Here is a 14,610-nt window from a genome sequence, read left to right as displayed (position 1 = left end):
AACATAGATAACTGAACGGGAAAGGGCCAAGTTAGAAAGTCCTGGCATTAAAACAACTGGGATGCTCTGGCTGGAGCTGGAGGGGGCATTTCAATCAAGACATCCCAGAAATATTGATGAGCTGAAACAGTTTTGTAGCGATGACTAACCCAAAATTCCTCAACCTTTTTGCGCAAGTCTCACAAGCAGCTACAGGAAACTTCACTCCTTGTGACTTCACATGTGTTTTCCTGTCTACACTTTGAGGGATCACTGACTGTGTTCAATAAAGACATGAAAAGTACAGCTAACACATGAAAAGCGCAACCTTGTATGTTATTAATTTAGTCAGATTGTATCTGTATTTGTGATTTAGATGAGAATCAGGCCACATTTTATGAGTAATCAGTGCAGAAATCCAACTAACTCCGAAGGGTTAACAGGCTTTGTCTTGTAGCTGTACATTATTCATAAAATCTGCATCATTATTAGTTGCGAAAGCTGCTCTCATGAACCGCAACTGATTTTTAAGTGGAAATAAATCGTGCGCGGTGACATTAAACGTAGATCGGTAATGGTTCACGTAGTCTATTTAAAAACAGAGCTAAATGTATCCAGATGTGCAGCTTCTTGAAATGTAAATATGATCGATATCTGAAATGCAAAAGCACTTGGACACACTGATAAATATCTGCATATGTATGATCGCAGATGTTCCAGAGAGATCTGCTCTGTAACTTTATCTGCGCTCAGATTTGTTATGTCACAAATGATACATTTGTGCACTCTTGATTTTGTAAGCAGGAATTGGTCCAATTTGTTCTTAGATATACAGAGTATGACAGCGTTTCAAGTGGGATAACGTTCAGGAATGTTTTAAACCACGCAGAAACATCAGTGTATTTATCATTGATCCACATCTGAAGAGAACAAACCAGCGCATTCCCAAAAATTCTTCCCCAAGTTCTTGTTTAATAGCAGACAGCATAAATATATGTGTTTGTGAGCATGTTACATTGTCAGCAGATTGTGGTACATTATCATATCTCAATGTTGTTTTGAGATTCTTGTGTTTTATGAAAGCAATTATATTGTATTTGATGTGGTAAGCTTAAACTGTGAGTCTTCTTTTAATCCACTTGTTTTGCACGGTTATATTTTGTAACTAACAAACTTGAGAAATGTTTGGCTTATGTAGAAAAGTTGGTATTTAGTTGGCAAAGTACAAGATAGTGCATAGCACATATCTGTGTGAGGATGAGAGGGCATTCTTTCTTATATTATCACATAAAATCGGTATATTGCCATCATATTTCCTGCATTATTTCCTATTATTTCAGGTATGATTAGAACTCTTTTTATGATTTTCCTGAATCTTCTGCAGTGTTTGACTGGCAAATAAATTCCACCAACCAGTAGTACATTTTTTTTATCTCAGTGTAGTACTTTCATAAAGCCAGCCATCAGAAGATGGATACACTGTCCATCAAGATAGGCTGTTGTGTTTAGACGATGCTCAGTCGGTCCTAAGGGGCTCAAAGTGTGCCAAGAACGTATCCCCCACATCACCGCCAGACTGAAAAGTTGATACAAGGCAGGATGGAGCAATGCTTTTATGTTGTTTACGCCGGATTCTGACCCTACCGACAGAAATGGAGGCTCACCACACCAGAAACATTTTTCCAATCTTCTATTGTCCTATTTTCTTCTTCTTCTATTTTGGTGAGCCTGTGTGCCTTTGTGTGGAGTGGCTCCTCCAGTCACTCCTGTCAGGAGCAGCAGACCACAGACAAGCTGAAATGGAACCAGCTCCTAGTTTGGATTCAGGAGACAGGCACTCGCTTTACTTTGAAGTTTAGGCCTAAAACTTTTATTTTTGACAAAACTTATAGTTTGGACGAAATCAGGTGACCCTGAACCATCCCTTAGTTATGCTGCAATAGGCTTGGGCTGCTGGGAGGCTTCCCATGATGCACTGAGCATTTCTTCTTCACTTGCGTCTCACTCTCTTTGTGTTTATATTTCACTACTGCATTTAATCATTAGTCATTGTTAAACTCTAGTCTTTTGTCCTTTCTCTCCTTGCTCTCTTCTCTTTCCCCTCTTTGTGGTTTATTTGTAATACTGTAGGATCTCTACCCTATATAAAACACTTTGAGGCATCTGTTGTGAATCGGTGGTATATAAGTAAAAGTGAATTAAACTGAAAATTTAAAGTCAATTAAATCACCTTACTCCCCCATTCTGATGCTCAGTTTGAACTCCAGCAATTCGTCTTGATGATGTGTACATGCCCAAAAGCACTAAGTTGCTGCTATTTGATTGACTGATGAACTGTTTTTAAAGAGATGTACCTAACAAAGTGGCTAGTGAGTGTATATAAAAGATGTGTTTTAGTCTGCACCAAAACAACGCTGAATATCAATCCTTACTTAGTCTCAAGGTATGAAAACCTCTTTTCTTTTCCAAATGAGTGGCTGCAGATCATTGGGATAATATAATGCAGTCATAATGACAAAGTGATTATGGTGAATTTGACTTTTTAATAAATTGCTGGGACAAAGTTGATACTTTACCAGCATTTTCATCAGAAAAAAAGAAACACTGTTTTTCTTGATTTCTGGGACTGTGTGTACGTTATTTCGTTCCACCTCATGTAAACATGTGATGCAAATGACAGTAAAGCTCCTTGAATCCTTGAAACCTCTACATGCCCACAAAGACCCGAGTGTAATATCTTTTAGGTTGCAGATGAGAGAAGCCAAGCAGCCAAACTTTGACCTACTTTGCATAATTGTTGTGGACACATGATGAATAATTCCCTCAGTCAAACCCTCAGTGAGGGTTGCAAACAGGTGACACAGCCCTTCTTTGCTATCACTGGCCTGTAATTGTGTTGCGGAAAGGACAAATTTCCTTCTAAACTTGGTGAGAAAGCAGTTAAGAAGCATGCACTGTGAATCACATTACCAAACACTGGGCACAAGGAGCTGCAACAGTTTGTTTATGAACTAAAAACACAGTTTTTCTTGATTTCCATAAAAATTACGCTCCACCATGCTCTGCATTGCTGGAGGCTTTCTTGCAATCTGGTGAGCATCTGATTGTTATTTGGGCCTCATTGTACTGTTATCGTGATAGAAAACACTGTGCTGGGGCCCAAGGGCTCTATAAAGAAACCCAGAGAGGTCTAAATTGAGACTGTGACTGACATCCGTCGCAATGTCGGCGAGAAGTCTGTAATCAGAGCTGGCTTAGTGTAGACAGTGGGACCATCAATCCCTCCCTAGAAAAAAAAAAAATCTGGCACAGCCTCAGAGCTGGAGGGTTACACACAATAGGAAGACAAGGCTGTCTGCTCGGTCTACTTTAGAACCCCTTGGATTATAAAATGAGAATCATGCTCGATGTCAAAATTCATAAATGTTACAAAAGAAACAGCGTCGTTGCTGGGGCTAAACATAATGTACTCCAATACAGAGTTCTTACCTGTAATTATATTATATTACCAATGGATACCGTTGCAAAAGATCACCCTCTGGTTCAGATTCTTTGATTTTTGGCATAGGTCTGCCAAACTCCCCTGTTAGCATCTTTCACAATACTCTTGTTCATCAGATTTCACGTTGCTGCCAATCTGCAATTTTTGGAAAAAAGTGAACACTTTGAATTTGATGCAAACTTCAGTGCACTAAAGTTTTATACTCTATCCGTTGTAGCCATTAGAAGACTCTTATATTACACATTTCACCTTGGCGGCATGGCGGCGCAGTGCTTAGCTCCGTCCAAGCAAGTGTTCATGTTCTCCCTGCGCCTGCGTAGATTCTCTTCAGGTGCTCCAACTTCCTCCCACAGTCCAAAGACATAAACATTAGGCTGGAATGTGAATGGTTGTTTGCCCCTCTGTACAACAGACTAGAGCATTTACCTGACCTCTCGCCCTATGACAGCTGGGATACGCTCAAGTCCCACCGTGAACCTGAATTAAATAAGCAGGAAAAAAAATGGATGCATGGATAAAAACACTGTTTAGCCCAAGTGTGGCAAACTCATTTTTATTCATCCGACAAATTCTTACAAGTTTGCACTTAAGAAGTAAACCATGTTTTTAATAAATTACATTTTAAAAATGAAGAACAATTTTTTTCCCCCTTTTAAGGTGTGAATTTTAGTCTCTGATAGCACCAAACGGCTGCTAAATATAGTGCCGCATTTTAACAATGAAGATGAAAATATAAGTAAAAATTGGAAATGGCCAGAAACACCACTGCAGTGTTGCTCTTTATGTTTTAAATGTGTCACTATCACTTTATATCAATGTTTATGGTTATGCCATAAATATTTTCCTCTACTTACAGATTTTGGCAAAATTACAGAAAATGTAGGCATCTCAACAGCTTTTGATTTTTGTACATTTTAATTTATTTCAACAATCATAAAAATGATCCCAGCATATTTTATTCTGAATTTATCTTTGGGTCACTTGATATTTTGGGGCATTTACATGCCAAAATATAAAATATATATTATTTAAATGCACTGAAAATACATTCAGTCTAAAAGGGTTTTATAGAATAAACTCCTACATGTTATGAATATCATAAATTATAACAGAAACCATGCAAACACATGAGATAGCCAGTGCATAACTGTGTTTTTACTGGCAAATATGCATCTATATGAAATGCACTATGAGTAAGCAAAACAGTTGAGGTTAATTGGTGCAAATATGTGGTAAATTTATCATATTGTCTGATGAAAAAGATAAAAATGTAAGATCATGGCTGTTGAACAAGTTTCTTTTGCTTCTTAAACTATTTATTGACATCAGCTTTTGTGCAATTTCCCATCATCACATCAAACAGTCATGTGAATAATGCGTTACAGAACATTCGAACAGCCGACTTTTAGAACAACACCGTCTGGACATGATGAATTGCTTCAGGAGTCTTTGTGTTGATGGCCCTTTGTTAGCTAAGACCACACAAACCACACATCCACAACGATCATAATCTAAACTCGACATACCTAAAACAGGCATAACAACACTTCTACATTAATGAGTTGAATGACTTGAGTCGTTCTGCTGAGCTCATATGAGCAGGCGGTCAACAATTACAGTATTTATCCGTACACACACAAAAAAATGCTAAATTACTGTAAAAACTGTTTTGTGGTTTTACAGCAATGTGTCATGATGTTCGAAGCTGTACTGCAGTTGCACAGAAAGTATCAAAATTTGTCTTTATGTACTTTTTTTGAAAGTAAAAACTGTTTTTCAGCTCTGACGTGAGTATTGCTTAAGGAGCAGCTTCACTATTGTGAACAACAGAGTTACAGATCCAGGTGCTTTTTAAGTCTTTTTAACTACATTTAATTTTCAGGGCTTATTAGCTCATTTAAAGACTGTTTTCTCTTGTTGTTTGAAAGTTCCATGTTCTTATCTTCATTTCTGCTAAGTGTTTTTGCTGTGTTGTGTTTTTTTACTTTACTTTTAATGCAGATTTAGTTTAGCCCCAAGAAAAAAAACTTGTTCTCACTAAACCAACATTTGACTTTTTAAAAAAAAATTCCATCAAATCTAGTAGCAGCTGTAAAACAACACTATTACATACCTACAGTTGATGCAGGTACGTTTACACATGAAAGGACTGTTAAGCTCCTAAAGGCTGGACTGAAAATACAAATTTTAAAGATAATTGGATTTGACACTCAAGAAGAGTGGCCCCTATACGAGGCTTTTAGAAATGATGAAAAGCTCTGTTGTTACTTTCTCTTCAGAAGAAAATGTTTTTGACTGGCTGATGTTATTTAAAACTCCTTAACAATAAATTTAATTTAACCTTATCCCCATTATGTTCACCACTTTAAATTGTGATGGATGGGCCAGTTGGCCAAAGCTTCAAACCCTCATTTGAGGCTTGTATAAAACTAGAAAGACCATGAGGAGGGTGTGTATGATTATGGAAGCACATCGGTGCCTCAATGAGCGGTTAGAGCGATGCGATACTGACCAAGAGAACCACTTTAGAGTTTAAGAGATAAAAACCAAAGATCTGCATGCCTGTACCCATCAGTAGAGCCGGACAGTGTCATGCAAAACTTGTGTAGTCTCCCTCAAGAGGGCAGTGTTTGAATGGAAGAGCCTCCATCTGTCAGCACTTATCAAATCACTGGGATATGAGGGGTGCCAAGAACTCACAGTCTATAACATTTTATTTAAAACAGATATGTGGATATGAAATATTGGATTGTCATGGCAAACATTTAAATTGTGTTCAGAACACATGTTGCTGTGCTCATACTTTTTTAGATTTTCACATCTCGTTATATTAAGTGTCTCTGCTGAGATGTGTAATGATGGGTAATTAATGTGAAGGATCAAATGATTAATATGTGTACAGCCTTGAGTCAAAGACAGGGTAAAAACGTGTCTCGGGAGGAGTGCGTGTGGCGCATGTTTGCTGCAGCAATGGAACAAGTTGCACCCTGCGATGAAGTCCAAAATAAACCCCCTTGAAAAAAAAAATGCTTTCTGAGACACGTAATGCTGCGGAAGTTGTTAAAGAAGGGGGAGGAGAAGATGCACCGGTGCACTTAAATCCAGTAACAACAACAGCGGCACAGAGCGATGTGCAGATGAGCTGCCTCACTCAACACTCTCTGACATAAGTAAGCTCCTCTCCAGTATCTCTTTTTTTATTTCTCTGTCCTTTCAACCCTTTCCTTTGGCTTTCATCCCCCTTATCTTAACTCTTTTTACTCCCATTTCCTCCACTCTCCTCTGACCTTTCCCTCTCTTCTCCTTTTTCAGTCTCATCTCACACCCAAGGGTGTGTTTAGAGCAATGGCACAGGGTGGCACCAGCCCAGAATTATTAGGCTTATAATTCCCAACACCAGTGGATAAGAACATGGATAAGTGGTAGACAGTGTTGGGGAATAACGGAATACATGTACCGCCGTTACGTATTCAGAATACAAAATATGAGTAACTGTATTCCGTTACAGTTACCGTTTAAAAAGGTGGTATTCAGAATACAGTTACTTTGTTGAAATAAATGGAATACACGGCGGTACTTCCCTGTTTCATATTGTCGCGGGTCAGGATTGTTTGGGTTTGTTTGACAGCTACCTTCTGTTGTTCCAGGCGGCAGCGTTACGGTTGCCATGGTTACAGGGTGACGCGCTCTCTCTCTGCGTGTTTCCTGGGTGAGAGCGCTTTTTGTTGTTGTTGTTGTGCTAAGCTAAAAGGCAGAATGCTACAGGCATAGCTCTAAAGCATGTAGCCTGATGGGCAGTGTAGTCTGTGCTGCAGGGAGAATGGACTACCATACCCGTTATGTGCCTGTGAGCGAGGGAGGGAGAGAAAGGAAAAGTCCGAGCTGTCACGGAGCAAAAACGGGAGCTGGAAGCATGTAAATATAATAATAACCACTGCAGCCAAGAAGAGTGCCTGACGAGCCCAGCTGTAAGTAAGCTATTAAGACTCAACTGTACACTGTGTTCGTGTTTTCCTCCGGAAAAAATAAGTTCCGTTGGAGAAGCCTTTCAACGCCTCTCTCTGTCTCCCGCAAGCAAAGTTGACCCAGACAACAAAGTAAAGCTAGTTTTCGGCTACCAGCCCGACACGAACCCGACGTATTAGCCAGAGGTCCCTTTACTATGTTTCGGAGCCGCGGACCTTCAGTAACAGTAATAAATCACAGCAATAGGACATTCATGTAGTTGTAAACAGCATGATAATATATTAAGTATTCCAAAGTATTCAGAATACGTTACTCTCATTGAGTAACGTAACGGAATACGTTACAGAATACATTTTGGGGCATGTATTCAGTATTCTGTAGTGGAATACATTTTAAAAGTAACCTTCCCAACACTGGTGGTAGAGCATAACTTCAGAATTTTACTCAAGCATTTAACTGACCAATGCAGACATCGGCCTGGTTACTTATTATATTGTATGTAAAGGTGATTAAAATGACATGTACATTAATGAATCAATTATTATGACTGAATAACATAATGAGAACTTTGAAGCATTTAAAGATCAAAAGAAGAAGAAAATGTTACTTTTATTTCATGTAGATGGAAATATCACCACACTGTTGCTCTATATGGCCAAACAATACACATTAGCCGTTTGTACCATTTCAGTAAGATTATGGCTTTTACTTCAGTAAATGGTCTAAATACTTGACAAAATGATTTTCAGGCACTTGTGCAGACACTTTTCATATAGAACATATGTACTCTATGAAGGCATAAGGCTGCACACAAGCCTGGAAATCTTCCCTAATATCCTCTACACTCTTTTTTTTTTATTTCTGATCAAATATTCTGATTAACTATTTTAAAAATAAGTAAATAAATAATGGAAGCACTCCTGCTCATATCTGTATTTTCCTTCACTGCGGTCTCTTCTTCCTTGATCTTCTCAGTTTTCTATTACTTTCCTTCTTCTCTCTCCTCTCTCTGTTACTCCTCTCCTGCTCTCTCCTCTCTCTGCGCATTCATCCAAACCTCTCCCCTCCTCCTTTCTCAATGAATCTCTCGGCCAGGTTCAATCCCTCCCACTTTGTGTAAGCGCCTAATTGTCAGCCCTGACGAAAACTTGCGCAGCGCTTAAATACCGCATTCGCCTCTTGCTTTGAGAGTGCAAGTGACCAGCCTGTTCAGAAGGACATCTCTTGTGTATGTGTGTGTATGTGTGTGTGTGTGTGTGTGTGTTTTATTTTAACTATTTTTTTTTTTTTTTAAATCTCCTTGTGTGATTTATTCCTGCTGACCGACAAGCATGCAGGTGTCTGTGGCCCTCCTCGTCTCCAGTTCGGCTTTCCTGCTGCTCCAGGGATGCTGCACCGCTGTGAAGGGATGGAAGGTTTTAAAAAATGATGGCACGGAGATTTTACCAGAACGCAGAGAAAATACGCGGACGCCGCTGGAGGCAATACTACAGCCGTCCAACAGCAACAATAACAACAACAACAGCAACGCTATGAATAACAGGGCAAAAAACGGCGGACGGGCGGCAAACACAGTTTCCTACAGTAAGTATCATAAAGATGACAGAACAAATGTTAAATATTTAATTTTACAAGTTAAATAAAATGAGAAGGTAAAGATCAATAAGTAAGTCGACGCAATGCTTAAAGTTTAAATGCTGGAGTGATTTAATTTGACCTCTTAATTGGAGGCTCTTGTGCGTAAAATTAACCATCCGTCAGAGCTTTATAAAAACTCATTAAAAGGCTTAAATTTAGAAAACTTTCGGGTTTTATCGCATAAAACCTATTCCCAGCTTGTATGAGAACAAGCAGGAAGGAGCATAAATGTTTATTTATTTGATTTTAGGTCCCCATTTTCAATTAGTGCACGTTTATAAAGAATAAAAGTGGACCCAACTGCGCTGTACACCCAACCTTTACTTAATACACAAAAATGTGACATAAATTAGGAAAGTTTATTTCTCATTATATTTTCCACATTTAAGAATTTTAAACTTTAATTCAACTTTTTTTTGGCTTAAAAATAAAATAAAATTTAAAATCTTGTGTCAAAAATATTCAGTGTATGTGGAAAATGTAGGCTCTCCAAATTAATGTGGCTTTTTAAAAATTGCCCTAAAACACCCTGCCTCTACATCCTGCTTCATTATCACATCAATTTCCTGATTAAGAAGAGTGTAAAAGGTCTGGTTTAATCCAGAGGTGAGGGTGATGAGAGCGGCTCAGACGCACATTCCTGTGGTTTCTTCCCCTACACACAGCAGTCAGTGAGACATCGGGGCTTTTTCACATTGTCTTCCAGGTTGTTTCCTTCTCTCTTCATACTATTAGTCAAGCTCTACTTCCACCATAACTATTTGATTGCAACAACATGTCTCCCAAACAGAAAAAAGCCCACAGTTTGCTCTTTGGGGAGATGTCTTTGGGGGGGTTTTAGAAATTGCTTTTTAAATGCAACACTGCCTTTGACAATGATTCCCACCTGTGGCCGGTAACGGTTGTGTGTTCTGATTAAGTAGCGCATGCAGGATAATCTCATGCTTGGTCTCATGGATTCGAGATGGGTGGTGCAACATTTTTGTTAAATTATGGCCCCTTGATTTGGAGATCAGAGGAGATGATTGATTAGATTAGAAGAGCAACAGCTGACAAGAAGTGAGTAGTAAGTCGAGGAGAGTTAGTGTGACTGATTTTGTTGTCTTAAAGGGTAGAAAAAGAAAAAAAAATCACACGCCAAGCAACAGCTCCAGAAGATCTCATTTAACAGGAATTTATTCATTATTAGCAGGGATGGAAAATGCATCTCTTGCTTTTACAGTGAATGTGCAGTTTATGAAGGCAGAACTCTCCTGGATTATTTTCTTCACCTATATCTTAATTTTCAAGTTATCCTTCCCCCTGTGGGGTCACAAAAGAGGCTGTGACCACTGCCTGGCCTCCCTCCAGTCTTCCCCAGAGGCTTGTCTCCCACAGCTGAGGGAAAGGAACAGCTCACGCAACTCTACAGTAGTCTAGTGTGTAATCATGAAAATTTGAGGCTCATTAGTAATTTTAAAACTAGGGTGGAGAATTGAAAATGTTAGGCTGGATTAAAACACATCCTGGTGCTTCATAAATAAGACAACCTGTCTTGGCATATGGCGGTAACTGGTGCAAACCGCCACCCGGTGTACGCTGTAGGCGTTGTATACTTCTGCGGTCGCCTTCACCAGCAGCCGCAGAATAACACTAGATCATGTTCTCGTGAGGAGGGGGAAAAAAAAAGGAAGTCACCTCACATAAATCCTTTGTTCAGCCCTTTTTGCAAAGAAAGCCACAGAGGAAAACAGATCCTTCTCCGAGTGTATCATTTCTTAACCAACAGTTCTTTTGCCTCCTCGATTTCTTTTTTTTTTTTTTTTAAACATGCAGCTTGTAAGAAAAAAGAAAAAGAAAAAAAACACAGGACAATAACTCATGCGTACGGCTGTTAAAAAGCTGCAGCTGAAATATAGGATTACAGCCTGAGTGTGCTGTCTCGAATCAGCCTGGCAGATGTCCAGTTTATTCAGAAGTGTACAGTTGTAGCGCTGCCTTAAAATAACCAGACAGCTATTTACTCTTCCATCACCACATACATTTCCTGAGGGCCAACGGTGAATGCCAGCTTTTTCCTTCCAGACCAAACCTCCGTTTGGTTTGATTGAGCTGTTTAATGGCCCTCTGGTCTGGATTTGCTATCAGCTGATTGCTGCCAGCTGGATTTCTTCGTCAGGCCCAGTTGTCAGCTAATGATCAGACCATAAATCAAATTCAGAAACTCTGATCTCATTGGCTTAAGCCTCCACTTAAAAGTACAAATTACTGTATTAGGCTGAATTTAGAAAAGTGGATTTTTCAGCTGCTCTTTTGTGTCTCGTAACGTGTCGGAGCTGAAATGAAACGCTGCCTCCGGTTCAGACTTTATTTGCCTTACGTTGTTTGTTTTTCACATAAATAACGCAACACGTGAAGTCACGTTGGCATAAACAGACCGAGGCAAATGATCACACACTGAAATAAGACACAGCTGCAGTCGCCCTGCAGAAAGTCCGCAGCACTGTGTGGCTCTCCAGAGTGTTTGTTCTGGACTCGATCCATGAGTGTTAACGGTTATCTCCTCTCTTCAACCCAGGTGCCTCGGAGGTGAGCTGCAGGGAGCTGCGTTCGACCCGTTACATCACCGACGGCTCTTGCCGCAGTGCCAAGCCTATCCGAGAGCTGGTGTGCTCAGGTCAGTGCCTGCCCGCGCACCTCATGCCGAACTCCATCCTCCGTGGCAAGTGGTGGAGAAGCAGCGCCTCAGACTACCGCTGCATCCCGGCGCACTCCCGGACACGCAGGGTCCAGCTGCAGTGTCCCAACGGCAACACTCGGACGTACAAAATCCGCGTGGTCACCTCCTGCAAGTGCAAGCGCTTCAGGCCGCATCACAACCAGTCGGTGGCCAAGGAGGTCCCGAAGACGCAACGCAGCAAGAAGCACAGTCGTTTGCCTCAAGATCGGAGCAAGAACAACACGCCTTTGACGGGGAACTCATATTGATCCTCCCCCTTGGCATCCCGGGACAGAGACCAGATATACTCATACTCACGCACACGTTACACAACACATCAACCAACATATCTCCTTCAAATAGGGAGGAGATACAATTTCAAAGACTGCAAATCCATAAGCTAAAATGCTGGACTGATTTAAGTCATCAGTCTGTATATTGTTCAGCCACCTGTCAGCATATTTGTGAACTTGGCTTTTTTGCATGACAAAATGAGTCAGTGCCAGGGCTTGCCATGAAGATGAATGGTGTTTGATAACCCCAACAGCTCAGACTTCCACTCCAACAGCTTTTCTTTATGAAAAATAAGAACCCCTCCCGAGGTTTCAGACCCATCTGTACAAACATCCAGCAGATGCAGACCTACGCTCGGTGCAGCTCTGTTAAAAGCTGAAAAAAGGTGTATCTTTGCTCCAGAGTGGTTGTAATCCATCTCCTTTCAGCTGTGTGTGGAGAGGAGAAGGCGGCAGCTCTGGGGTCTCTGATGGAGGGATGTTGACAGGTTTTGAGAGGCCCTGGTCTATACTGCGGTCCAGGCGGTTCTTTGACAGCCTGCTAAAGGCCTCACTCATCAGGACAGACCTACAGCACTCTCCACGCTGCTGAAGCCCCGACCAGCCCTGTCAGTTACGGTAGCGCTTTCCCCATAAGTACACGCAAAGAGACAGAGAAGTAGAGGAGAAAGCAGCACTAACACCACAAGGGCACCGGGCCTTCCTGTGACTCCTCTTAATCACTAAATGAGCCCATTCCTGTGCTGGGATTTGAGTCATAAAAAAAGCCTCTTCCTGTCGTCATAGCCGGTTCCTGTTTGCTGGAATCGCACACAAAAAAGTGCACATGGTGTGTAGGAGGCATCAGAAAATGTGCGTGGTTATGTTGTTACCTAGAGGCAAAGCGCTCTCCAGCACACCCACACTGGAATTCTTTTGCAACGGGCCAAACAGAGCAGTGAGCGAGCCAAAATCCATCTGCCGTGTTAGCCTGCTGGTTGCAAGACACCTCCTCTCCGCTCTCAATCTGTAAATAGCTCAGACAGGAAAGATAGGAATAAAAATAACACAATGAAAACAATAATTGGGTTTTTATGATTAAATCTGGCAAGGAAGAGGAACCCAGTCTGTCACTGCCGACAGCGCGAGCTCCTTCCTCCTGAACTCATGAAGAATATTCACAGTGTTTCCACATATTGTCAGCTCTGCTCAAACTGCTTTCTGATTTGGTTGTCCAGTCTATACTGACTATGTTTGCTTCTTTTTCCAACTGTATGTTTGAAAGAGCAACTGGAAGGGGCTTGTTATGTTAGCCGAGAGCTGCGATGCGTAGCGCGATTGTACATATCATACCTGTGTGGTCTTCTGCCCTCACATGACAAGGTGTTACAGAGAAGCAGGGAAGGCCGTTTTCTACAGACACAACGAAGGACTGTTATAAAAAAAAAAAAAGAATGAACTGCATATTTATTTTTTATTTCCACATTTAAATTATTTATGCAACCTTTTGTAGTAAATGATAGCCATTATTGTCATATAGTATAATAAAGACTTTGGAAGTGAAAAACTGTACAGTACATGAATAAAGTAAAGCCAGATATATTTGAAAGAAACGGCTTTTTTGGTATCATTTGTCTTCGAAGGTGTTAACTGGCAACGTGTCAGCTTCCTCTCATTCATGAGTAGTATATAATAAATGACTTGCAGGCTATTACAAAGAGTTTGCAAGCAGATATGAATGCATTTGTCAACTCCCTTTGCAAAAGTGAAGGCTGGTACTTGAGCACAGCAGGTTCCTTGGATATCTTTGAGCGCGTATTCAAAGGCACTCAATTCATTAATCTTAAGCATTTTAATACCAGTTAAGCAATCTCTATAAAAACTCTTTAACTGTCATATCCAATAAGTACCCTAAACCCACCCTTTAACACTCTGTTAACAAATGCTACAATAAGCTATTATGTGATTTTAGCCTGTATTAAACAGGATAGTAAAGACTGTAAACTGACACACAGAAAAAGGTCTAGGATAGCCTTGAGCCCTGCAGTGGCCTTCCCAAGTCTTGGAAAAAAAACCCAAGCCCTCACCTAAAGTTAATTTTCCCCCCAAAGAAGCTCTTTTTTCATTTTCCAGAATATAGATTTAGGTAACTTGGGTACTTAGAAAGAAACAAACAGTAACAGTGAACATTTTAGAGTCTTTTGATTGGATTTCTGATATTTCTGTATAAAATCCCAAGACAATTGGTAACATCTAGTCCTTTTTTATGTTGAAAATAATGTATCAAACATGTCTCACATTAATACTGCTTGCTGAACAGCTGCAAACTGGGAACCTCACAAATAGTCTGCATATTTAAAGGATAATAACCGGTTTTCCTGTGTAGTCAGAGGCTTTTTTTCTGTCTCCTCATTATTATTATTTTTTAATACAGATTAGCATGGAAAGCAAAATCTTCATAAGACCATAGCTGACAGTCATCTGATGCATTTCAGCACATACTACTCCACTTGGACTAAACACCAGAAACCTCCCAGTGTCAAAAATGTTAAAAC

General features: G+C 40.4%; 1 protein-coding gene across 1 annotated transcript; it reads left to right on the top strand.

Moving 5' to 3' along the window:
- Positions 1-8,539: 8,539 nt before the first annotated feature.
- On the top strand, positions 8,540-13,716 carry sost (sclerostin). Its single transcript, XM_031744490.2, has 2 exons — positions 8,540-9,031; positions 11,643-13,716. Exons 1-2 carry the CDS (start codon positions 8,779-8,781, stop codon positions 12,050-12,052), a joined length of 663 nt encoding a protein of 220 aa, XP_031600350.1. The 5' UTR covers positions 8,540-8,778; the 3' UTR covers positions 12,053-13,716.
- Positions 13,717-14,610: the final 894 nt, after the last annotated feature.

The sequence above is a fragment of the Oreochromis aureus genome, linkage group 8 (assembly GCF_013358895.1).
Source record: "Oreochromis aureus strain Israel breed Guangdong linkage group 8, ZZ_aureus, whole genome shotgun sequence".
NCBI lineage: Eukaryota > Metazoa > Chordata > Actinopteri > Cichliformes > Cichlidae > Oreochromis > Oreochromis aureus.
The sequence above is the reverse complement of the archived record's forward strand: the minus strand, read 5'-3'. Positions and strand labels throughout refer to the sequence as shown.

Excerpts from the sequence above, each read along its gene's own strand:
- sost (XM_031744490.2), top strand. The coding sequence starts at position 8,779 with ATGCAGGTGTCTGTGGCCCTCCTCGTCTCCAGTTCGGCTTTCCTGCTG. Across the intron at positions 9,032-11,642 it reads GGCAAACACAGTTTCCTACA|GTGCCTCGGAGGTGAGCTGC; the intron begins GTAAGTATCATA and ends TCTTCAACCCAG.